General features: G+C 48.3%; 1 protein-coding gene across 1 annotated transcript; it reads right to left on the bottom strand.

Moving 5' to 3' along the window:
• Positions 1 to 1,182: 1,182 nt before the first annotated feature.
• On the bottom strand, positions 1,183 to 24,748 carry prpf8 (pre-mRNA processing factor 8). Its single transcript, XM_069184173.1, has 43 exons — positions 24,601 to 24,748; positions 24,053 to 24,164; positions 22,879 to 23,047; positions 22,336 to 22,500; positions 21,477 to 21,695; positions 20,704 to 20,916; positions 20,342 to 20,467; positions 20,064 to 20,169; positions 19,562 to 19,752; positions 18,950 to 19,069; positions 18,384 to 18,573; positions 18,092 to 18,211; positions 17,541 to 17,675; positions 17,266 to 17,395; positions 16,543 to 16,739; positions 16,013 to 16,219; positions 15,522 to 15,685; positions 15,088 to 15,214; positions 14,772 to 14,964; positions 14,244 to 14,431; positions 13,397 to 13,635; positions 13,018 to 13,164; positions 12,642 to 12,852; positions 12,382 to 12,498; positions 11,866 to 12,113; positions 11,143 to 11,322; positions 10,811 to 10,946; positions 9,792 to 9,961; positions 9,124 to 9,253; positions 8,881 to 9,027; positions 8,369 to 8,529; positions 8,041 to 8,232; positions 7,425 to 7,662; positions 6,966 to 7,094; positions 6,546 to 6,659; positions 6,113 to 6,286; positions 5,704 to 5,897; positions 4,971 to 5,210; positions 4,047 to 4,188; positions 3,687 to 3,827; positions 3,363 to 3,502; positions 2,765 to 2,967; positions 1,183 to 1,894 (listed from the first exon to the last, which is right to left on the bottom strand). Exons 2-43 carry the CDS (start codon positions 24,150 to 24,152, stop codon positions 1,740 to 1,742), a joined length of 7,008 nt encoding a protein of 2,335 aa, XP_069040274.1. The 5' UTR covers positions 24,153 to 24,164; positions 24,601 to 24,748; the 3' UTR covers positions 1,183 to 1,739.
• Between the last annotated feature and the right edge of the window lie 1,448 nt (positions 24,749 to 26,196).

Genomic DNA, 26,196 nt, shown 5'->3' with positions numbered 1-26,196 from the left:
AATAGCTCTTGGAATCCCGCAGTATCACTTGGTTTTTAATAACCATTATCACTTGGGCAGAAACAGCCCTTGTTTGCCTGAGAATGAAGTATAATAAGTGCGCAAGATTCTCCATTGCAATTAAAAACTAGACAAAAATTGAGGGGGCGGATTAACTACCAACATAATTGAAGTCTACTATTGCAGCTTCTGCAGGTCTCCTTTCTCCAAGGTGCTAATTGGATCATATGAAGTGTCTTGCCCTCCAGCCTCGATCACTCAGAGCTTACACACGCACTTCAAACAGAGCTGCTGTAGTTTTGATCAGTTAATGTCCGATGCAGTAGCAGCAAATAAAGGAAAAGAACACTTTATGGAACCCACCTGGTGTGCTTTCTGATCATTTGTCCTGGTGAGGGTCACAGTTCTCAGCTTTTACTCGTTAAAAAAAAAACATTAGGACTGTTAAGCAGAAACCAATCTTTATATAGTTAAAAATCCTGGGGTTGTGCTGCTGAATTAAAAAAAAAGCCCTCATCCCTAATCAGAACGTCACACGTTCCTGGTTAAGGTCATGGCCATGGGATACCTTATACCTTATACCATGGGATACCAATCACAGGACAGCCAGGCCAAGCAAACCGACTGGATTTGGAGACACCAATGAGTCTAGCTAATGCCTGGAAGGAAAATGGAGCACCAAGTGAAAAGACCAAGCCAGGGGAACATGCAACCTCCATACAGAAGATACACCCGGCCACTCAACAGTGGTGAGGCAGCTGCACTAATTGTCCCTCCACCATCCCGTCCGCAAGTGCTCACACCGGTGAAAGTAATTCTCAAGTTAAACTAAAAAAAAATCAAAACAGTCGAAAGCCTGTAACTTTCAAACCCTTATTAAAACCCACGATGGAATTACTTACTGCCACTTCCTGGGTGGAACCGTTCCTCCCAGTACACTCGGCAGAGACAAGCTGGAAGGTCAGCGAGCGGTTTTCATGACAATAGTCAAATATGCACATTCACACCCACTTGCAACTGAAAGGAGCCGTTTGTCAGACGCCTGAGGCCTAATGCAAATCAGGCCCTTCTTTGTGACTCTTGTGGAATTTTCAGACTACAAGCAGGTCAGGTTAGTCTTGTTCTTATTTCACCGATATCGGAGAAATTCCCCCCCCCAACAAAACATACCAACATGAGTACTTATAAAAAAGAAAGTTGCTTTATTTATGACCCCAATTAAAAAGTGCACACACCAATGCACGAGACAAAACAAAATGCTTCAGTAGAAATAAGTGGGAAAAAAAAAATCTTTAGAGACAGCTGCTTAACTAGGAGGACGCCAACACTCAATTCACAACGAGGAGAGCATCTAAATGACGCCTTCAACTAAACCATTTACAATAAATCACTGAAAGCACAGAAGTAAAGCCACATACGCAAATCTATCATTACAGAATTCGCTATGCTTTACCCATGCACGTAAAAATAAAAAAAACTGGAATATACTTTTTTTTTTCCTTCTTCTGGTAAAAGATTCAGAATTGGAGATGTGGCTGCATCCTCAGGCCAGGTGCAGCAGAGCCCGTGCACTAAGACGGCAATGTCAAAGCCACACGGTCTCCCTGCACGAGCACAGGAGTCTGCTCCAGCGGGACCACAGATTGTGGCTTTCGCTACGCCCTGGCCCCCGCCCGGCTCTGTGCATCGTCCCTTGTTGAATATCAACAGTAGCAGGGCCAGCTGTGCGGGCAGCGGCTCTATGCGTACATGTCCTCTCGGTCTGCGTTGTAGATCTCGCCCTCCTGCAGGGAGGCGAAGTTCAGGAAGTGAGACGGGCGATGCACCTCGTGGTAGAACTCCTTGGGGTTGGCCAGCTGCAGGTCGTACTTCATGTTGGGGTCGTGGCGAACACCTGGGTGGGAGAAGCAATCCAGACAGGACACCGGTCACACAGGCGGCCATTGACAACAGGTGACCACAACAAGCCTGGCATCTGAACATACAGCACTTCGAGGCTGCATTCCCAGCACAAAGCACCTCCTTACACACGCAACACTGCAGATGCAAGGATTATTATAATAATAATAATAATAATAATAATAATAATAATAATAATAATAATAATAATAATAATAATTGCTTACACTTATATAGCGCTTTTCTGGACAGTCCACTCAAAGCGCTTTACAGGTAATGGGGACTCTCCTCCACCACCACCAATGTGCAGCATCCACCTGGATGATGCGACGGCAGCCATAGTGCGCCAGAACGCTCACCACACATCAGCTATCAGTGGAGTAATGAAGCCAATTCATAGATGGGGATTATTAGGAGGCCATGATTGGTAAGGGCCAACGGGAAATTTGGCCAGGACACCCCTACTCTTTTCGATAAATGCCCTGGGATTTTTAATGACCACAGAGAGACAGGACCTCAGTTTTACGTCTCATCCGAAGGACTGCGCCTGTTTTACAGTACTGAGGTATTAGGACCCACATGGACCACAGGGTGAGCGCCCCCTGCTGGCCCCACGAACACCTCTTCCAGCAGCAACCTTAGTTTTTCCCAGGAGGTCTCCCATCCAGGTACTGACCAGGCTCACACCTGCTTAGCTTCAGTAAGTTGCCAGTTGTGATATGGCTGCTGGCAACTTAGCTCATGATTTGGGATTCAGCAGCTGACATTAAAAATAACGGCAATGACCATGTCTTGAAAGTGTAAGTGGAGGAATGTACAACGCATGAATTAACCCAACAGGCCGTGTCGGATCACAGCATCTTACCCATGAAGTTGTAGTTCCAGGAGACCTGGCCGGGGACCATGAAGAATCCCAGGAAACGATCAGACAGCAGCATCTGCACCCTCTCGTAGTGCGAGGGCAGGTAGCCTTTAGGGTTGTTGCCCTTGTCCGTGTTCTGTCGGCCCCACTCGTACCCGCTGGGGGTCAGCTTGTAGGCGGTCAGGGTGCAGGAACCAGGGGTGAAACTGGAAGAGAAAAGGCATTCTCCCACCTTAGTGATGGTAATCACACATGATCTCCCACCACCTCAGTTTGGACATATTGTAGAGCTGCAGATCCATGATGCCTTACTCACAATGGACAAAAAAAGATCTACTTCAGAGTTTTGTAGCTATTTCAACAATAGAAATGAAGGTCAATGTCTGGAGTGGAAAGGAGGGAAGTGATTAAAAATTCTTGACAAGTGGCAGATGGAGCAGAAAAACAAAACTGTTATTGAGCTTTCCACTAACAGAATACTGCATATTAAGCAAGAAACATAGGTCTGTTTTTTGTGATGGGACAAGGCAGCAGAGCGACTAACGCAGCAGCTGCACTGAAGCAAACAGCAGAGCTGCCCCAAGGCAGCAGGGAGGCGCACCTGCAGGTGATGATGATGGTCTTCTCCCCATCCCAGGACGGGTTGTCGGCCATGACCTTGGCGTGCGTGGTGACGTCCTGCGGGGACAGCTGGGGCGACTCGTTCGGCTGTGTGTGGATCCAACCCAGGGGCTCCATTTCCTGAGACAAAGTGAGTGGGAACGGTTAAGTAAACATTGCGCTGCAGGAGCCCTGTGCAGCCCTAGCACTTGATCCTTCACACATCAGGTGCCTCCCATACAATGCAAGTATATCCTGAAACCCACCCACTAGCCAGCCAGGTGTAAAAGGCAAACCAGCAGCCAGAGGAAGAGCAGGAGATTACCTTGAGGTACTCATGCTGGGGGAGCTGGTTGGGCAGGTGCACGGTCTGGTGTGTCCCCCACTGGGGCACCATCACTATGCAGCGGATCTCCTTCACCTGCGGGTTGTCCGGGGGGCTGGTCCCGTACAGGTACCCTGCAATCTGCAAAAGGTAGGGGGGCAGACACACATCAGAGGAAGGCCAGGTGTCATACAAGCACGTCCTCCCAGGGAAAGGAGAATCCAGGACACTAACAAATTGCGATTGACGGGCCTGTGCCTTGAGTTTATTATAACTTAAGTTGATATACGGTAAGAAAAACAGCAAAATGTGACTGATTTAAACAGCTGGCCTGGAGTGCCAACAGAACTGCACATTCACCTGAGCGCGGAGGTCAGAGATGCAGATGAACTTCTTCAGCACGTTCTTGGGCAGGATGTAGGTGTATCCCGTCTCCTTAATGTCATCCGAGGACACGTAGATGTGGTTGGTCCGCAGGTGCAGGTTGGCAGCGGAGATGGCTCTGTGATGGAGAGGGAAGATCGCTCATGTAATGCGAGGTGGGGAGAAAACCCACCACAGCCTGAACACCAACATTTAAACTTCCAGAATCGTTTACAAGAGCTACAGTCCCAAAGGCGCTTTAGCTGGCGTGGCAGAAGCTGACAATACTACACTCGAAAAAAGCAGGTGGAGAGAGATTTAAAAAAACCACATCACGCAAGTGAAAATCATGACTGCATGTTCAGAATGTAGGGGAATGCAACACTGCAAAGTGATCTGCACACTGAGGATCGCTTGGGTGTTGAGCGACAGGAAACGATGCACGAAAGGGATACAAATGCTCATGCAGATTCTCCTTTGTCCTCATGAAGACAATGGAGGGAAGCAATAAATAAAACATTGGGCAAAAAATTTAAATCAAAAGAAATTGTGGTCAAGCTTTACACTGACTCTAATATCTAAATCATTCCATTCTAGAACTAAGGACATGGAGATCAGATTTGTTCCAGTATTTCAAGTCCTAAGATGTATAAGACAATTCCTAAGGGACTATTTCACACCAAGTAGTGTGATCCTGTGAAACAAGAACTGGAAACAAAGGGAAGTCATTTAGGACTCAGAACAGGAAACACTTATTTGCAGAGTTTCTGGAAATTGTGTCTGGAATAGGCCAGGAGGTGAAATAAGCCCAAAACTCCCAAGACCCTTCAAGAAACAGCCGGGAGGCATTTTAAATATATATTATATTTCCAAATGAACACTGAGCCACCTGGCCCCACCAATCATCCTGAAGCAGCTTACCGGACTCGCCACTCCGTCTTGGAGGAGAAGGTCTGCGTCTCGTAGTTGCTGGTGGTGGAGGTGATGATCTCGTCGCCGTGCTTGTTGACCGTGCGGGTCTGCGTGGCGGTCAGCTGGGACTGCTCCTTCGTCTGCTTCTCGATCTCAGCGATCTGCTGCCGCTGCTGCGAGGGGGCCGAGATCTCCATCCCCAGAATGATGTCCCTGATCTCCGACTGGGTCAGGGAAGCCACGTTCACGCTGGAAGACAAGACCGCAGGTTCAGCTCAATCCCAGAACATTTCTCAAACAGTGGGGGCATCCTGGCAAAATTTCCCATTGGCCTTTTCCCCCCAATAAAGGCCTCCTAGTCATCCCTAGCTCTGAACTGGCTTTATCACTCTGCTCTCCTCCCCACTGGTGTTTGGGGAGTGTACTGGCTACAGTTGTATCATCCAGGTGGGGCTGCACACTGGTGGTGTTGGAGGGGATCCCCATTACCTGTAAAGCTCTTTGAGTGGAGTGTCCAGAAAAGCTCTATATAAGTGTAAGGAATTACTGCAACAAACCTATTGCATTTAACTCACCTCGCAATGCCAACTTTACACACTCGACATCTGCCTACACACAAGCACCATGGGAGTGTTTTCACACTAGTTTCGCTGCTCTGATCACCAGGTCCACCCACGGCTAGCTAGATTCCAAGCCCCTGCACTGATCCCATGGGATCCCTTTCCGATTCCCAGACACTCACTTGTTCTTTTTCCCGTAGTCAGCCAGGATGAGATCTTTGAGCTGCACTTCCACCTTGATCCACTCCTCGTCGGTCAGTGTGGGCCATATGTGGTGCGGCTCAGTTATGGTGGTCTTGTCCGGCTTCAGGATGACCTTGGCGCGGTCGTTGTTGACATGGAGCGCCCTCAGGATTAAGATCAGACGGGAGAAGGCCTGGTGCGGGGAGAGAAAAATTAAAAGGCATAAACGACCAATTATAAACTATAAACATTCAAAATCCAACTCATATCTGTATACAGCCACTGTGTCAAAAAATGCAAGACTTGTGCTTCAGCTACTTTACAACTTCCACAAAGTGCCAATAAGTCAAAAAGAGCTATATGCATACAGTATAAAAAAATATATATAGACATGTATAGCAGCCTTACAGTGTAGGATGAGATGGTCTTCAGCCAGTCATCATACAAGTTGAACAGCACCATCTGCGGCTCTGTGGCCTTCAGAATGAGATCTCCAAATTTCTCCACCTTCAGACAGGCCTGGAAGGGCAGCTGCAGCTCAGAGCCCTTGATCACAATGTTGGGGAAATCCAGCAAATGGACCTAAAACCAAACAAGAAGGCAAAATCCTTAACGCACATTTCCAAGTGAACAATATGGTCAGGCCCCACAGAGATTTAAATGCACTGCCAGACTGAAGAAAACATTATTAAAAAGACAAATTAGAGCCCAGAGAGAATCAGTGCAGTGATACGCAGAAAAATCTATAGGTTTAAATAAGCAAAAATGAATAAAAATGGTGAAAGAGCAAAAAACAGTTTGAATGTTGAACGTTAAAAAAAATGTCAGGTAAATCTCTCACCTCCAAGGGGTCCAGCATGCCCTTCCTGGTGACAATGATCTGCTTGGGCTGCTCTTCCACGGGCAGTGAGCGGATCAGGGCAGCCACCTCCTCGGCCGTCTTCCATTTGGCCAGCTGCAGAGAGAGGAACAGTGAGGAAGTGGGCAGGAGAGGGGAAGAGGCAAACTGTGGCGCTGGATTGGCAATCGATAAAGATCAAAGACTCCAAGAAGACGCGTGTGTCAAGACAAAGACCAATTAAACTCTTTTAACAAGACTGCAACAATTAGTGAAACCAATGGTATGTCTTGGGACATCTCTGCATCACATAAGTTACTAGATCACTAACTCAAGGAAACAATTTAAATCTCAGTTCAAGACCTGCATTGCTACTGATGCACAGGACATCACTGGAGTAAGGACAGCTCAAGGATTCCGTACCTGTCCCAGACGTTTCTGTCCAGCCCACACAGAGGTGTGAATGATCTTCAGGAAGAGCTGGCCTGTTCGGGGGTTGAAAATAAATATAGCTCCATTGATGGGCTTCGTGGTCAAGTTGCCTTCAAAGGTCTGCAGGAAGAAATTCAGCTCGTTAAGCGTTATGGAGACAAGGTGGGAGGGCACAGCAAATTCTTCTGTGCAGGGCCATCCATAATAAGTGCACATGTGGAGGTGTAAAGCAATAAAGGAATGCACACAGACTGAAGCACATAGATGCCTCTGAAAGAGAGGAGTTATATATAATTCATCCAATTGTCCAAGATATTAAATGTAAAACCCATAAAATCTGTTAAGATTAGATCGTCCTAAAAACACCAGCCAATGTATTTAAAAAAAAAAGTTTGACAAAAAAGGGAAAACGGGAGCAGAAATGAGGGGACAAGGGAGGTCAGGGTTCACCTTGTGGATGGTGACTCGGTACACGTTGGTGTCATCCACAAACCAGATGATCTGGTTGGAGAAGAGCTCGCCGTAGTTCTGCGAGGACAGGTAGGGCTCCGTGGGCTCGGAGGAGTAGAGCTGCAGGCCCTTGCGGATGCGCTCCCTCAGCACGTACAGGGCAGGGTTGGCCTTCATGATCTTCGCCATCGCCTGCTGGATCAAGGGCTTCCCTCCCGGGAACCAGTTGCCGTAGCCGCTGGAGAGAAGGAGACCAAGCGTGGACACTGCCTCAGAGATCTGCACAAACCCCCTCAACCCAGAGCAGCCATTCCCCAAGCACACCATAGGCAAAGCATGCACCAAAAGGCTCAAGCCAGGTGTTCTTTCATAATGGCACACAGAAGTAATACACAAAACCCATGCCCATGTAACTAAGGATAACAGCAAGAGAAAGAAATGGGTGAAAATGTTTCCCCATTTGCAATTGCTCAGCTCTTAAACTGCCCCCCCCAGGGATGAGTAAAACCTTTTTAATTGAAAACTGAATTGAAATCATCCAGACTGGGTTATGTGGGCAATTTTTTGTTGACTACTTAGCAGAGCTGGTCCGATTATGATGAGAAGGTGCAGTTACCTGTGCAGGTTGTAGGCCAGGTCTATGGCGATGAGGACTCCAGTGGGGGAGGGGTAGATGCTCATGTTGTCCGTGGTGTAGTCCAGGAACTTGGCCCTGGCGTACCTCTCGATATCATGAGAGTCATAGTCCCCCCATCGCAGCTGGATATCGATCCAGTACTTCTGGGTTGTGGTGCTGTCCATAACGTCTCTGGCGCAAAAAATACAAGTGACATTACAGAGGAGACAACATCCAGTGGGAAAGCAAATATAATGGAAAAAACCCTTAGGTAAAACCCAAGGAAAATCAGGGAGGTTTTCACTGGGGAATTTCCCCCATGGCTTACTTTGAGTCTGCCAGCAGAGAGGGACGGGACACGTTCCACTTGTAAGATGCAAACAGCAGGATGTCGGCACAGGAGGAGTTCATCTTATAGGACTTCCTGGGATGGATAGTTTCCTTCTGCACAGTCTCTATTTCCAGAGCATCCAGCTCCTGGTCAAACACCTGCAAGTGACACAGAGCAGCTAAGACACCGTACTTGCTTAGCAACAGTTACACCAACTCATGGAACCTCACTGCACAAAGGAGTGCCAGCAATGTGTTGCCTCGTCAATGTTTAAACATTTAACCTGCATACTGTGATATGAAGATCATACAACTTTAACCTGCAAGTCCAAATTCTAAACTTTAAAGCAGGTCTATCAGATTTACCCCAAAATAAAGGGTTAAGGAACAAAGACATCTGTCACTACAGTTTACAAAAAGAGGATGTAATCAGAACACTGTCTATTGTGGTTTACACAGGAGGAAGTCAAACCACGACAAGGGCAGGAACGAATATGAACAACCCTCTACCTGACACAGATCCATGACAATGCTCTCATGGATCTTCTGCCACAAGTGGGCTCTGAAGATCTGGATCAGGGAGATCTTGAGGGTGGGAATCTTGCCGTGCATAAAGATCCCCGTCAGATCCAACTGCACCTGGAAACCTACATACACCTGGAGGAGACAAAGTAGTTACGGTAACCACAGTGCCACTGCAGATCTGCATGTTATTTTGTCCGATTGTAACGTATGATGCACTTAGCGACGTACATTGGCCCTGTTGATTGTGGGGGACCACCAGAGAGTGAATCTTCTGTTGGGAATCTGGTTCAGACCAGATCTCTGAGCGTTGGTCAGCTTCTTCCACTTCATGGATTCCTCAAACCCACTGGCCTTCTCCCTGCAGAACACACAGGTTAAAGCAGCCAAGCTTACAAAAGCCCCATGCAGTTAAGCTAAGGGCAGAATAACACCACATTCTCAAACACCAAAGGGAGATAACCCACTATATATTTCCAGGCACTAAAAATAAATTTTAAGACAGGCTGACATTCACATAAAGGGAACTAGAGGAAGGGAAACCGAAACCTTATGGCAGAGAGCAGACAAACCTTCTCAGGAGAGGCCAGAGCAGAGGTTGAAAAAAAGTCCCCTAACTGCAACAGTGGGGTGGTCACATGGCACTCTCGGGTTCAAATCCCACGCACAGAAACCTACAGATTTCTGGGCTTGCTTAAACATGCGAGGGAGGTGTCACTAAGGCCGATTACACCAACTTCCTCCTCTGTAAGCAAATGACTTTCACTCTGGCCATATGGATCATAAGGGCCTAACTACATCATGCAGCTTCCTGATGACAATGCTGCCCTTGACGCCTCTGCACACGGGCTCCTGGATAACCGTGCAGGGGGAGAGAAGGCCAGAGGAGCCCATCTTACCAGAAGAGACCCTCCCAGGTAGGGAAGTAGGTGCCCTTGAAGAGAGTGTGCTCCAGGATGCCCTCCACACCTCCCAGAGCCTGGATCATGTCCGTCCGGTAGTTGTTCAAGTTCCACAGTTTCCCGTCGTGTCTCTGGTGGGTCCACCAGAAGGGGTTTTGCTTCAAAACCTAAAAAAAAATGAAACCAAGGTACATCAGTGAAGCACACCGTTATACTGCAGTCAGCATTTGGTGTTTCTGGAATATTAAAGGGGAACTGCAGTCCAAATTTCTCAGATTGGTTATTACATCTCGGTAACAAAAATTCAAACGAGAAATTTTACGAATTTCAAGTTAAGTACAAAATTGTGAACTTTGTGAAAGTACTTTAAGTCATTATACTGTTGCAAACTCACATACGAGTTCCCACAAATTGCAATGCGACACGTTCCTTCTTGCTCACTAGTTGCTACAATGACTATATGTACAAGGGAATAGATACAGGTCGTGCAGCAGGTATTTCAGAGCAGAAATGTTCCAAAGGGATCAGCATGCAGAGTTAACAAGTAGTACTTGGCTGCTAAACCACCTCAAAGTCAAGAGCAATAACTCCATTGGATTAAATGGATGTATGTATACACAAGCCCAGCTCAAGCCCATATTGCTGCATGTCACAGGGCCACTTCCCCTGAAATGCAGAAAACAGCACAGCGCATACCAGGAAATTTAATCTATTTCATTATTTAAATTGGAGGTTTTACAAGTTACTGTGTATATTTTACTTCCACCATGGTTTGAAACGTACTCAATGCTGGTTCTTTCTAACCACGAAATACAAAGATAGTCACAATTCCCCTTTAATTCACTAACTCTATTGGATTACTTTTGGTAATTTAACGTGAATCTGAGCCAGCGCCCCAAATCCCACTTGAAAAAGAAAAGAGCGGATGATCAAACACCGAAGCATAAACCGCTGACTTTAGACGCTGGCAGTCTTTCCAAGTTCTTTCCCCAGGCCATGATCTCATCACTTCCTACCTGGTACTGCTTGAAGTCGGTCCTGACCCGCCAGCCCTTGTCGTAGGCCAGCGTGTGCCTGTCCTTCTGGAACAGCGTGTTGATACGGGGGATGCCCCTGTCCCAGGAGTCCTCCAGGTCTTCAAGGGTTAAGCGCCTGCACGGAAAAGCAAGCTCCTTAAGCAATGCAAGCACTGGCATCATGATCCAACAGTGAAACTTTAAAAGCAAATGCATGGTAACGGGCATTTCACTCCTCTTTAAACCACACTAGTTACAATTCCCCATACTGGAGTGTAGCCTCCAGCAGTGAACGGGTTGACGGGTTTAGGGATTCTGTTCTAGGAGCAAACCTGTTCTGAGCGATGGCTTCCTGTCTCTTCAGTGCGTACTCTGCCCACACCCTCTGAGAGTCGATGAACTCGCTCTCCCACGGCTGGATGTAGCGGTACAGATTGGGGATCAGCTGGTCCTCCTCGTGGCTCATTCCTGACCGGAAATGAGTGATGCCCACATCAGTCTGCTTGGACCACCTGCGCAGGAGGACAGACAGGGGAGGGCATTAAAACTCGCAGGGACAAGACTACGCACTTCCAATCAGCATCGACACATGCTTCTATCATTCTAGGTTTCTCCAACTCAAGCTAAGCCAACCATGGTAAATGTATGGTTTGCTCCTGGGTGTTCAAGGTTGGCAACTGGACTATCATCACATTCATGACCATCAATCTAACCACTTCTGCCAATTCAGGGCTGCAGGGAGCCAGAGCCTTTCCATTGGACACAAGGGACAGGACGCCAGTTCATTGCACAGCAGACATGTACACACTCGCACCAGGCCCAATTATCCCAGAGGCACGTTAAGCTCTCAGTGCGTTTTCTGAATGTGGGAGCCCTCCAGAATCGAACCCAGGGCACAAGCGCTACAAGGCAAACCACTGCGACGCCATGCCACCCTTGTTTAGGGCCAGAGATAAAAATCAAAATCAGAATTCAACTTCGCGGAAGCGTATGCCAACTCAAAACCGCTCACTAAGGGACCCCTTGCAACGGAAGAATGGAAACCGCTGTCGTACCGGAGGTCCGACTGGGGGATGAGCACGTGGCCCATGGACAGCATGCCGAGCCCTCCCAGCTCTTTGGGGGTGTAGAAGACGACGGGTGGGAAACGGCTTGGCATCTTGGAATTGAGTCCGATCTTGATTCGGGTCTGGATCTTGTTCTCGCACTTCACCAGCAGGTCCAGGAGCTCCTGGGTGTTCACCACAGCCTCGCGGAAATAGGTCATCAAGCCGATCAGAGCCGTGTTCCACTTGTTCACAATCTGTGGGGGGGAGAGGATAAAAGTGATCAAAGCCTTTATAATGCAAATAAGGAGAACAGAAACTTTTTTTGATTAAGTAAAAGATTTTCAAAAGAGCCTCCGAAACAAAATCAAGGAACCCAAAGCATTTTAAACCAAACGCTGCAGCCTGATCAAATGCTATACTTTCAGAACAGAAAAATGCCAGCTGCCTGATCGCCGCCTGCGCGACTGGAAAACAGCTTCCAGCTTGTTAACTCCGAAAGAGGCACCATGCCACTGCTCCCACCTTAGTGAAGGTGGTGGATCCAGAAGCCATGAGGATCTGCCGGACGCGGTTGTGGAATCTCTGCATGGATTCATCGTCCACACGCAGGAAGCACTGAGCAGTGCGCTCCTTTGTCACCTAGAAGGAGAGGGAGAATAAGTAACTCTACAATGCTGTAGTAACACCCCCAACCCAATCTTCAAAATCCTAGCCACGGGCTTATGTCTGCAGCCTAACTTCAATGCCCTGTGTTTTATTAAACGCAGTCAAGGACTCGTCACCTCGTTCTGCAGATTCCAGACGCCGTCCTTGTGCGTGAACTCCTCGTAGCTGGTCCGGCACTTGGGCAGGATGCGGCACTCGAAGCCGCACATGTTGAAGAGCAGGTTGGGGTTGTCCTTGCTGTAGACCGACACGAAGCTGTTCTCCCACTGCACCGTGGTCACGGACCGCGGCAGGCGGTTCTTGATGTCCCAGAACACAGCCCGGCCCCTAGACGGACACACAGAGCAAAGACATCCCCGTCATCCTGGGTGGCCGTGCTGACCTTCAACACAACCCAGTGCTTGAATTCCTGTTCGGCACACACATCACCCCAGTAATTGCGGACTCCTAGAATGCGCCCCTATTTCAAGGCACAGTTAAACGGGCACTCACAGATTAACATCGTGCTTCATCAGCCTCATCCTGGCATCCCTGGGCCAGCACTTCTTGTTGTTGTACCCCACAATGTTCTCGTTATTGGGGTCCGGATGCTCGGTCAGGTACCTCTGGATAAGATCCCTCGCCTCATCGGCACTAAACCTGTATGACAAGAACAATAAATGCCATGTTAAGATCTGGTTTGCTGCAACACAAAATAAGCCAACTGCTCCTTCCAGAATGCGATTTCATACAGAAATCACTCCATGTGGATGGAGTAAAATCTTTGAAAATGTTTTATTGCAGGCGACACAGGGGGTATGAAGACCAATGGATTTAACTGCAGTACTCAGGCCAGGGCAGCTGAATGAAATCCACTGGTCCCGGCACCCACCTGAAGAAGATGTGGATGCGGTCGATGTAGCGGCAGTAGAGCCGGATGGGGTGAGCCGACTCTGTGGCAATGTCCTGGAAGCTCAGGAAGTCGTTGGGCATCTGCGGGGGTCCTGCCATCTCGCTGGCCCGGTGCAGGCCCAGCACCAGCAGGTCCATCACCAGCCCATAGTACTGGACGATGAAAGAGGCGAACTGCAGCCCTCGGATGATCCCGTACGAGTTCGTGTGGTTCATGTCCTGGGCAGGGAGGAGGAGGGCGACACTTGAATAATAAACCCGTGCAGTTTGACTTGGCACTTTCACAACCCGTAAAGCCACTACTATAGTCCCGAAAAAACATGATCATCATCCATACACTTGAATAGCACTTTTTTCTGGAGACTGCACTCAAAAGCACTTTACAGGTAAGGGGGACTCCCCTCCACCACCACTAATATGTAGCCCCCACCTGGATGAAGGCAGAACAGCCATAGTGGAACCAGTACACTCTCCACACATCAGCTCTCAGGAGAGCAGAGTGATGAAGCCAGTTCAGAGATGGGGATTAAGAGGCCATGACTGTTAAAGGCCACAGGGAAATCTGGCCAGGCCACTGGGGTTATAATTGCAAAACGTTTCTAAGAAACTAACAAAAATACTTAAAGCCCTGCTTGTCTTGCAAGGTCTTGTGTAGGCCTAGTAACAGCAATGATTTTGTGGTGGGAAAATCTATGGAGAATGTCCCAAATACAGTTTCAGATTCAAATAGCCTCCACTGAAAAGGAACAGAAGTATGCCATGGTGAGGCCATGTCAGGCGCAGGAGCTCTTCGGCAGAGCTGGGAGGGGCCTCTGGGCGCCGCCCACCTTGTAGTTGATGACCACGTTGTTCTTGGCCGTCATGTAGTCGGCGATGTTGTGGTCCACGATGAGGCGCAGCAGCCTGTTGAGCAGCGTCAGGTCGATCTTCTCGTACATCTTCTCGTAGCGCGACTCCAGCATGACGTTGCACTCGCCCTCCGTCGTCTCCCACACGTCCTGCAAGTTGTTGATCCCTGGGGGGGGCACACGGGCCGTGAGCTTTCAGGCCGGCAAAGGCGGCGGGCACAGGGCGCCACGCAACGAAAGCCGCGGGGCAAAAAGAAGAACGTGCACTGCGCCATGACCGTAAAAAAAAAAAAACACGAATCGAATTGCATTTTTAACATCTTGCCTGAGCTATCAAGCAAGAACCGCAATAAAAAAAAACATGCCAGTTTACGACCATATTAACTGAACACACCTTCACGATTCATGAAACGCCGACAGCTCACGGCACCCTAGGAGGCAGAGGTGGACTTTTTTTGGCAGCTAAAACGCCCCCCCCAGACCCCAGAGCGCCAAGGGAAGACTCACCCTGGCACCACTTGTAAACCAGCAGCGGGGGAGGCTCGGTGTCGGCTGGTTTGATCCAAGGAGGGAAGAGCCTGCGTTTGTCCGCCTCATACCACAGGTACTGGTCCAAGTAGGCGTCCGTGATCTTCTCCAGAGGCTCCACATCGTAGACCGGCACCAGGTGACTGTACAGGTCCATAAACTCGATGCCAACCTGAGCGGGGAAACAGGGCTTAGTGAGACTGGGTGCGCTGGGGACAACCGGTGCTCGCCTGTACCGGGCACCTTCACGTCAGTGAGCCAGAGGGGCTGCTGGGAGTTACCCTCCTCTTCGTACCTCTTTGAAGGCTCTCTGGGTGAGCAGGTGACGCTTGATCCTGGACAGCGCCTCGTGGGGGTTGTCGTACGCTTGCTCAATCAAGCCCAGCTCCTCGCGCTGCGACTGGTTCAGCCTCGATTTCACGCTGCCGAGCAAACACAGGCCAGCGTTAGAAAATTTGAGCAACAGCACCTAAAGAGACAAAAGCCTCCTCCGATTGATCTATTTTCCCCCCTTCTTATTAAACCAACAGCTCCCCGCCACCTTGTTGGAACTCCCTCCTATATAACAGCCCAGCAAGTCATAAAGAACAAAGTGAATGTTGCTTCTGCGCTTCCTGCGTATCAGTCGGAATATAACACTGGAAAACCTGACCAATAGAAGACTAAACAGCAGGGCGGGTGGTCACTTAGGCTCATGCACTCAACATGCCCTGCTAGAGCAGATCTCACCTGTACGCCTCCTTGAGCCTCTCCAGGGCCAGGATCAGCAGCTTGGTGTCGTGCTTGTAGGACAGGGGAGGGAAGGGGATTGGGGAGAAGCGCCTGCTCTCCAGCCAGTGCACCGTGGTGGTGTAGATGGCTACAGCCTCCTCCGCTGTGATGTAGGGGCCATCCTGGAAAACAGATACACCATCGGTCACTCCCCAGTACAACAATTTCCTCTTTTTCTCATACTGCCAAGTCTCCCCTCCGCCCCAACAAGACTCACTTCAAGAGGAATATAATGACTTTTGAAGTTGAACTAAAAGCCACATTTAAAATTGCAGTAGGAGTCACTTGAAGCAGGAGCATTCTGCAGAGTTCTTAAGGAGCTTTTTCTTTCTGATGCTTAATCACGCCACTTACACACAGAAGCTAGGGTTTTGAAAACCAGCACGCCTTGCGTGTCTACAGGGGTAAGCGATCTGCCGTGATGCAACAACCACTGCGGCGAAGCCCACCTTCAGGTAGTTGTGCTGCCTCTCCTGCTCGGCCTTCAGGTAGAGCCGCGTCAGGCGGCCCAAGTTCTTCTTGCAGACGGTTTTGTCGACGGTGGCGCCGCGCCGGATTCGCTCCCGGTTGTAGTGAGCCGTGTTCGTCCACCAGTCCGCCTTGGCTTTCACGTAGCGGAGGATCATGTTTTCGATGGGAGTAGGCAGCCCGGGAACCTAAAAGCAACCAGGATGCACAGATGGCATTTATTTAAAAAGTGATGCACGCCACCCACACCTGTACTGGTTCCAGGTTTAAAAGCAAAAAAAAATTACTTTAGCGAAGATCTGATCATACAATAAAGGGACACTGCCTTATTTTAAATTTGGAACCATTCCATAACATGAAGTGGAACAAAAGAGCTGGTTAGCCCTCACAAGTGCAACTTGAGCACATAGTCTAATGAAATGACAATGAAATACAGGGAAACGCCCCCTCCTGGACGTTTCCCAGCACTGCCTCCCCTGCGCAGCGTCTCGGCCGTTCGTAATCGACATACCTTCCAGGGGATGTTGGCCTTCCAGCACCTCCAGGACTCGCTCAGGTGCTGCAGGATGGTTCTGGCCTTGTTCTGCTTGATGCCCTCGGGCATCATGTCCAGGATGTCGTGCATGACGGCCGCCCTCAGCTCCAGGTCAAAGTGCGACTCCACGCGCTGCTTGGTCACGGTCTTCGCCACGCCCTTCGAGTGGCGCCCTGAAAGCATCCCGAGCACGGTCAATCCTACGGACTTCCACCTCACGGTGACATGAGCCATAATCACATTTTCAGTAGGGAGCTGCGTCAGCATGCGCAGGCTGCTGAAGAACAAGTAAAGGTTAATTCCATGCTGAAAACAAAAGACAATGTTTTTGGCTGTGGAGCCTTCATCAGCCAAAACGTTGTGTTTCTTTTTTCAGCATGGAATAAACCTTTACTTGTTCCTCTGCATAATTACATTTTGCTGTTCTCGGAACCTTTCAACCAATATTATACTGTCTCCTGACTTTATCTGACAGCGGATCTTTCAGCTGTCAAATAGAGGGCACAACGCTCCTAAATAACTTAAAACCACATGGATGTAAACAAGCAGCTGTTGATCAGAAGCACATAAAACACATTAAAATGAAGGATATGATGCTGCGTATGATACCCAAGATTTCATGGAATTTTGAAGTTGACGTCAAAGAGCTGCAGGAAGAAAACAACCGTCAAACACCAGAGACGAGAAAGGCAACGTTACCCTCAAACTGCCTGGCCAGCAGGTTCCCCAGCCACCGTTCCAGCAGAGGGGTGATTCCCCTCATGAAGAAGAGCCAGACTCTCCAGCCAGGGGCCCAGAAACCACAGCCAGGCCCTTTCCCCACTGGGCCCTACAGGGGACACACACAAACACACATCAGCATTGGAACAAATGCTGGAGGGGATGGGGTGTCCCAGCACAAATCCCAAATCAAGGTTTTACAATTTAAACCCCCCCTCCCCTGGAATCTCAGAACAGGAGTCACAGTTACTCACAGTGTTGAACCGGTAGTAGATGAGGTGCTTCAAGTCCTTGCACATGCGAATCTGTCTCATCAGCTTGTACTTGTATCTGTACATGCCTGTCAGCTGGCCCACGTGAGCAAAGATGTACTGCAGCCCATCGGCCAGCTGCAAGGGACATTGGCAAGAAATCCAATTAACCGATTTAAGGGCAACAGTCAAGAGAAATAAGAAACAGCCACACAAAACAAAAAATAAAACTTAACAGGCGTTTCGCTGACCTAATTAATTAATATATAGGTCTGCGTCAAACACATGACAGTGCATTCGGGGAGCTTCTGCTTTGCAAAACACCCTGGTGCCGTGCTTCAGCGTCTTGCAATGTCTGACATCTCATTTCAGCCTCCAAGTGAAATATGAAAATAAAGTGCAGTTGTTTTCCAGCAATTAGAAAGTCATCAGAAACATTCCAATGACACCTGCGTCCTCTCAGCAACATCCTCAACCGAGCAGGGTGACTGAAGGAAAGCGTCTGAGCCGCCAGCTAACGATTCCGGTTAAAACCAATGGCTGACGACAAGTACCTGGAAGGCGTCGACGTTGCCCAGTCTGTACTGCACGTGGCTGTCCACCACCAGCTTGCTGAGCCGCAGGACCTCTCGGCACAAGTGGAACGCGTTGCCAAATCGAGACTTTTTACGTTCCTGGAAAAGGGAAAGCACCCGTGATGAACGCACATTAACTCAGACGGAAAAAAAAAATCCTGGCCGCTCTTTATCAAGTTTTAGGCCATTGCAGCAAAACCGCTTTGGGTAGCTTCCTTTAAACGCAGCCTAAAGAAACGACTCCGCGATCGGCTCGCGCCGCTCTCTGTACCTTTGTGGTGAGGGTCTTGACGGGCTTGAGGTTGAAGTTGTAGTCCAGGTGCAGGTAGTTGAGGTTCTTCCTGTGGATCAGCAGGTTGAGCATGTTGTAGCCCTGCCGGCAGACCTGCAGGCCCACCTCCACCCAGTCCAGCTTCGTCGACTGGAAGAACTTGGTGGCTTTGAAGGAGCGGAAAAGATACCTGAGGGGAAAAAAGAGGACACATCAGCTCCTGAGAAGGTACTAATCGGCTATTCTCCGAAGAGCCACCTGCATACAAGTTTATATGCTCTTCAGAGACGGGATCTGTGCGACTGTGGTATATAAAGACTCCAGTAAGATTCACTGGTTTTGCACCAAGAGGCACAGCTCCACGGTTGTTAGCACTACTATCCCAGGATCTTGGACTGGACTGCAGCTTGGGGAGCCTGTGTGGAGTCCATGTGTCCTTCCTGCTTGACTACTCTGAACTGTCCCTTTCCAGAGACAGGGTTTCGAAGGGAGGCGATGCGTGCCCAGATGAGCTTGTAGGGGCCAGAGGGCCTCCAGTGTTCGCAGCCTTTCTGAGGGACACTCACCTTTTCTTCTGCGCTTTGGGAGGTCTGTGTTTGAGCGCATTCAACACGTAGTACTTGAGCAGCTTCTGATAGGACACGCGAACTTTCACAGGCTGGCCAGCAGGGCAGTGCTCACGGTACCTGTTAAAGATCAGAACGCTCAATGTGAGACCACTGACCCGCTCACCTATGTCCTACCTGGACCCTACAATAACCTAAACAGCAAGAGTAGATCCATGATCCACAGCCACAAGGGGAAAAGGGGACACCATTTCTTTAAAAAAAAAAGCTGAATAATCTGATTTTTACAACAGCTTTTATAGTGCAATCGTCCTCAATGTTTAGGTGCATTTTAGTCTATTTTTGAGACTTCTAAGTTTTCTGTATAAAAACGTTAAAGCATAGAGTACTTAGCCACACAAAGATCACAATAGTGCAGAAACAGTGCTGCACAGTACATCACTTCAGCTTGTGCAGCGTAAACTACACTAGTACCCCTTTAATAAGAATAGGTTGTAAATACCATACTTTCAGCAGATTGAGCTGTGGAAAATGTCAGATCTACCATTCTCTACTACGATACTATAACTATAAATTGAATTCTAAGCTATACAGCACCAATCAAGTCCTCACCAGTTCTTAATGAGTGGGATGTCTATAGCCCTGCGTGTCCTTCCTGATCGCAGGTTGAAGGGGCGGGGAGCCCAGAGCAGAGCAATCCCATTGGCTGTGTTGTCCGTGTAGAGGGGCGTGTCTTTCAGGAAGGGTTCCACGTACTCGGGGAGCTCAAACTCTTCGTCGTCATCAAGCACGGGCTCCTGACTCTGCAACCAGGGAACACTCACATGATACTCAGCATGACCGCAGAGATGCACAAGGCTAGCTCAAGAACTTTCAGGCAAAAAACGTAGAGATTTTTAAATGACAGCAAATCTTGCAGATTAGTTCTTACTGAGGTTACTAAGAGTGGTATTTTAAATGCAAAAACTGTAAATGTTTAACAACCCCTAAGCCTCTAGTTTAGAAAACCAATAAACTAAGTGCTGATGCACTTAATGTCCACCCAGTACCAGAAAAGCTCCAAGAGTACAGCCATGAACATAGCTGAACGCACACGCTATCTGGGTCCCATTACCTTGACTGAGTGTCTGTGAGAGATGGGGTTGATCAGGGGATCGAAGTAGAAGGCCGGCAGATCAGGATCTTCCGTTTTAATGAACACCACATTCGGAGTGTGATACCTAAAATTGCACATCACAGCCCATGTTAACAACCCACAGCAAAACACTTATGCCACAACACTGCACACAAAACAACTCGGACGTTAACAGTAATAAAACAAAGCCTGCAAGCCCTCCAAATTGTGTCAATGTTATTTTCGCACAGTGAAGTGGCAGGGCTGCCCACACTCACCAGGTGAGATGAACGTGGTGAGGCAGGTTGTTGTACAGGTAGGGAAAGGCAATCTTGTACTCCGTCCTGATGGGCTGCCTGATGATGATTTTGTTGATGTCGTTGAATTCATTCCAGTCTTCATCTCTGCAAAACCGGGGGGGGGGAGAAAAACAGGTTAAGTCACCAGAGCAAATTCACACTGAACACAACAGCAAAACCGCACTACAGCGTAAAGAAGGTACACAGCACATTTCTCATCAACTGAACAAGAAATTCCTCCTGAAGTCTGTTTTACTAATAACCACTCATGGATTTTCCAAGCAGGAAACGTAAACCAAAGATGCACAAGGAAGGAGATGCTTCTTCCACGCGTCACTCACTGCAGGTTGATGTCTCTGACCAGGGGCTCAAACTTGGGCCCCCCAGGGATGGCCATATTCAGAGCCTTGGAGGTGAAGAACGCCTTCAGGTCAAACAGGTAGAAGTAGTTATCGTCCACCAGGTCAGTGAGCAGCTGGTTGGCCAGCCGGTACAGCGTGGACATCATGGGCAGGGTGAACTGCCAGCGGCGGTACGTGCACCCGTTCACAAACCTGAAACAAACAAGACCGTCAGAGGAGGCAGGAGAGGTACGAGGGACAGAGTTAAGATGAGAGATACAAGAAAAGATCACTTTGGACGTGCCGTTTTAAGTAGAAGGCTTAGGATTTCCAGAATTTTTATTTCAGGGTTAACCTTTAAGCAATGTGTCCTAACAGAAACAGGCAGCTACTAAAATGTTCCACACTGTCTCACAAACTCCTTTGTACTGAAAATACCTTGAGATTTGACTGTCATATACCCTCAATTAATGGTTGTGGGCAGATCTCCGTCTTGGTGAACATATTCTGATGTAAAGACATGCTAGAGGCTAAACTAGGTGCTACGAAGAACACGAGTGAAACAGGTAAGGGGGAAGAGACTGACCAAATCTGTCACCCCTTTTTCAGCTACAGGACAGCTGGGGGTACGATCAAGACGGATCTGCGCCTTGTTAGTCCTCGCAAAAGCGCCAAACGTTTCGAGGCCTGCGAGCAAGGCCCTGAGTGCTCCGACCACTCCCGGACGATGTTCTCCGGACGGGGGGGGTGGGGGTTTGGGGGGCCCCACTCACTTGGTGTTGTCCTTGAGGGGCTGGTGCTCGTAAAACCAGTCGGCCACGGACGCGTCCTCCTCGGGGTCCAGCTCCATCTGGATGGCCTCCAGGGGCTCCACGTCCAGGATGTTGTCGGCGTAGTCCAGCGGCGGCTCCTCGTCGTCGAAGGGCGGGAAGCGCATGCGCTTGAAGTGCCGGCGGTCTCTCTTCTCGCGCCGCATCATGATCCACATGGCGCTGCGGGCGGGGGGGCAACGTCAGCGTGGCATCCAGGCCAAAGCTACGCAAGGGGGCTCTGCGATCACCCCAATCGTGTCACCCTCCCCCTCAAGGCAGCACCTACTTTTCCCTTTTAAATCTCTGCACACCAAATCCCAGCAATACGTAGCACCCCTCACTACTCATTAAGCCGTTACGCTCTGCTGAGGTCACTAGTATAGTACAGGTACAAGAGTATCGGGGCGCAGGCTTTCAGCGGCCTTGCTGCAGGGCTCCCTGCCAGTCAGAGGTAAAAACTCATTTATAGTTTTTTAACCCAGCCTATAGACTTCACCTTTCATTCAGACTTTTACCATCTGCCCTTTCTCATTTTTCCCCCCACATTACATATTTCTGCTCAGTATTATTTTTTTTCTATTTTACTCTCAAAGGCATCCCAAACACCACTAGCGTCCCAAAATAAATCCTTGGACATTTAAGTTCCAAAATCCGCAAGATGAAATTCTACCTTGCTCAGGCCATGCTAAATGCTGGACTGTTTCTTCACAAAACCCCAAACCAGCATGACACCCAGAACCCATAAATAATTCTAGTAACTCTATTTAGTGCTCATTAAGGGAAATCCACGTAGTGCTGGCAAGCTGTACAGCTCTCTCACCCCCACTGTGCGATGTAGACGGGCTCGATGACCCAGGGGATCTCGTTGACAAAGGAGATGGCCCCAGTGATGTGGTACAACACAGGCACGTCCCGGATCTGCTCCCAGGGCATGGGCATGTTCTCCAGCAGCTTCAGGACAGCATGGGGCATGTACTTCAGGGCGCTGGGCAGCACAGACACGGGACATCAGGGACAAAGCCATTTTATACCTTCCATTACACAAGCAGGCCCCTGTCTAAGGTACCCGAGGTCAATGTGGAATTGAATCCACAAGTAAGAAAAGATTAACAAATGAATAGGATTTCACACCATGCAGAAAATGTCTGATCTTCAAAACCTTTCAAGATCCTCATTACACTTGTGCACATAGTATAGCAATTTTACAATTCCAACACAATATTCCAGTTTATATTCCAAAGGAGTACACACTTCAAGACATACAGATCATTGGGGGGAGGGGGGTAACCTTCAGGGGAATCAGGGTTATGAGCCCCAAAGACAGCACTGCTGGAAAGATGTGCAGCCCCGAGTGTTGCCTTACCCCAGATACACTCTCTTGTCATGGCGGAACTTCCTGTTGGTCATGTCGCCGTGGTCGCGGATGATCTTGCGGACGTGCTCGGGGGGCATGTCCTCCTTCTGGGCGTCCACGAAGCCGAACTTCCTCTTCTCCGCGTAGCGCTTCGCCTGCAGCTGCTGCCATTTCCGAGCTGCGGCAGGGAACACAACGGGGTGTCTTGTCAACCAGCTGCATTTGCACCCCCTTGCGGGACGCCAGGGGCAATATTACTGCTGTTACCAACAGTGCCGTGGGATCTTAAAGAATAACTGATAACTCCTTACACTGCAGTAGAGCTTTACTGGACACGACACTCAAAACGCTTTAAGGGGTAATGGGGATCCCCTCCACCCCCACCAGTGTGCAGCCCCACCTGGATGATGTGACGGCAGCCATAGTGCACCAGTCTGCTCGTCACACACCAGCTCTCAGTGGGGAGGAGACCAGAGTGATGAAGCCAGTTCAGAGATGGGATTAGGAGGCCATGATTGGTAAAGGCCAATGGGAAATTTGGCCAGGACACTGGGGTAACACTGCTACTTTTTCCTAGAAATACCCTGGGATTTTTAATGACCACAGAGAGTTTTAAGTCCCACCCGAAAGAAAGTGCCTTTTTACAGTTTAGTGTCCCCATCACTATACTGGGGCATTAGCACTCACACGGACCACACCCCTACTGGCCCCATTAACACCTCTTCCAGCAGCGACCTTAGCTTTCCCAGGAGGTCTCCCATCCAGGTACTGCCCAGTCCAGTGGGCTGCCAGCTGTGAGTTGCAGGGCAATATGGCTCCTGGCCAATGGAGCAGTACAGATCTCCAGGCACCACAGTGGGGAGGGCTGGCTTGGACATGCTGGGCTTATAGTTAAGAGCACTGGTCCACCACCACCACCACCACTTACAACAGCAGCAGCCCGGTTTTCTCTCAAGGTCTCCAAACCCAACAAAAACAGCACAGATAAACCGCACTCTGCTTGAGAGCTGGCAAGATCGCCCTAACTACTGTCCGACACACGCTGGCTTTTCACGCGTCAGGTTCGAGCGAGAGTGTTTACGTCTGCCGTTCAAGCAGTTGATCCAAACCCTCAACTCAGACACGGCCCTTTTCCGAGCCACACTAACACAGGGTGTCTCCTCCAGTGTCCCCCCTCGCTCACCTTTCTCCTGCAGCTTCTCTTCAGACATGTAGTCCGGCACCTGGCCCGGAGTGGGAATCGTCCCTGGTGCTGCTCGGTACGGAAAAGCAGCAGCAGCCATGGTGACGCCAACCTGAAACCGGGCAAACAACAGCGATGTTAGCTCCTGCTCTCCGTGTGGCGTGTACGCGGCTCGGTGTAACTTCTAAAACGCGCAAAAACGTGTTCACGGGAAATAAACATCGAGCTCCCCCGCCAAAACAGCATATTCTAGATCAACCGAGGCAGTGGCAACACTTACGCCAGGAAGTCGCTGTAATTTGTAAACAGTTCGATCACCGATTGTCTGGATTACAAAATCCATGGGCGATCATATTGCGTACATACCGACATTCGTCTTTATTATGACCCCCACGGGGGAAAAACAAACTACACGAAAAATAAAATCGGATTACACGACAACACGACCAGCTCACAAGTTTGCGCCACAGTCTAGGCCAAATAAAGCGCAGCTCCTGCAACTTTTCCAATCGCTGCAAAACTGCTCTTTCATCACCAGTGTTACCTACCTCAGGTCCACGGCACTTTATTTATATGTAAAATCCGTCCCTATGCAATCTCTAGATCATTCCTTTAAACGATATTTTATTCAAATCCGTCCACAGCTTTCTCCGCTGCTAAACATCCACCAGGCACAATGGCGCAGACTAACGCAGACCGCACGATGCCAAACTACGAAAGTATTCGCGAAGAACACTTACGTTTTTTCCGTAGCTCTTGTGCTGTGTTTGCAATAGAATACCCGATAGCAACCAACGCCAAAAGCGTAAGCGTTAATGCGTGACCTTTTGTACAAAGCCCCGGATGTTTACCCGGAAAATGATTTAGACTACATTTTATTGGCGGGTATAATTATCCAATCAGTGAGGTAGGAGGTGGGCTAGAGAGAATGATAGGAACCATCGAGATTTCAAACAAGGATATACGTCACTATGCAGTTCGTTGAATCGCCATCTTTGTAGAGTGTACGCTTTAGAGCGTATTATTATAGTAAATAAACAGTAAACATTTTCCCAGCATCGTCAATCTCCCTCTCCACCCCAATAATTAAAAGTGTCAATTGTTTTTCCCTACATCTGGAAAAAAAACATTATACAAGAAAAATTAAATTGATTGAAATCATCTGAAGAGGGTGGTGCCCAAATGATAGACATTGATATCATGAATGGTACCCTAACGATAAAATGGTTGCGTTCTTTTATGAATAATAAAGACAGCTTCAGGTTTGCTATTCCTAGGAAAGTAATGGGAAAAATAGGAGGCTTTGACCTCTTGCTGAGATGTGACTTTGACATAAACACGCTCCCAGTCAGACTTTTTGTTTTTCATCAACAAGTACTGTTATATTGGAAATGATCATATAACCATAACTTCACCCCTCATAATGCTGTTATATGGAACAACAGATATATCTGGCAAAAAAAGAGCATATTTTATGAATCCTGGTTAAATAAAGGTATTTGGTCAGTCGTGCATCTATTGGAGAAGGCTAATGGAGAAGTTAATAAATTTTGTGATTTTGTTAAAAATATGACATTTATATGACAATTATAGATGCAATTCCACCAGATGTTCTGACTTTGGTAAAAAAAAAATCCACATTCCATAGTAATATAATTCCCCTACTACCTGAGATCAAAATTGGTACCTACAATATTTTAGAAAAACGTGCAATAATAAATACACCCAGACAATTATGGCAGATAGATTCTACCCTCAAGGAGAAAGTAATTTTTAATTAAAGAGACTATTATTCTCTTATGTCTGCTAGAATCCAGGTGGGGCTGCACACTGGTGGTGGTGGAGGGGATCCCCATTACCTGTAAAGAGCTTTGGGTGGACTGTCCAGAAAAGTGCTATATGAGTGTAAGCAATTATTATTATTATTATTATTATTATTATTATTATTATTATTATTATTATTATTATTATTATTATTATTATAACTGAATACATTAATGTCTCCCCTCGCCACTGAAAACTTAAGACATTCATTTTAAAATAGAACAATTTATATCCCTCTAAGGAATTTCTGAGAAAAAGGTTTAACTTTGATTGTAACACTTGCACCTTTTGTGAATCAGATATTGAAACAACTGAACATA

The sequence above is a fragment of the Lepisosteus oculatus genome, chromosome 26 (genome assembly GCF_040954835.1).
Source record: "Lepisosteus oculatus isolate fLepOcu1 chromosome 26, fLepOcu1.hap2, whole genome shotgun sequence".
NCBI classification, from domain to species: Eukaryota; Metazoa; Chordata; class Actinopteri; order Semionotiformes; family Lepisosteidae; genus Lepisosteus; species Lepisosteus oculatus.
Note: the sequence above shows the minus strand (reverse complement) of the source record. Positions and strands in the feature narration are given on the sequence as shown.

What these genes read in the sequence shown, in the direction of transcription:
- prpf8 (XM_069184173.1), bottom strand. Translation starts at nt 24,152, where the DNA reads ATGGCTGCTGCTGCTTTTCCGTACCGAGCAGCACCAGGGACGATTCCC. An exon ending in AGGCTCAAGGAGGCGTACAG is followed by an intron (nt 15,215 to 15,521) that starts GTGAGATCTGCT and finishes TTTGCTCGGCAG; the next exon opens with CGTGAAATCGAGGCTGAACC. An exon ending in ATGAAGCACGATGTTAATCT is followed by an intron (nt 12,853 to 13,017) that starts GTGAGTGCCCGT and finishes GTGTCCGTCTAG; the next exon opens with GGGCCGGGCTGTGTTCTGGG.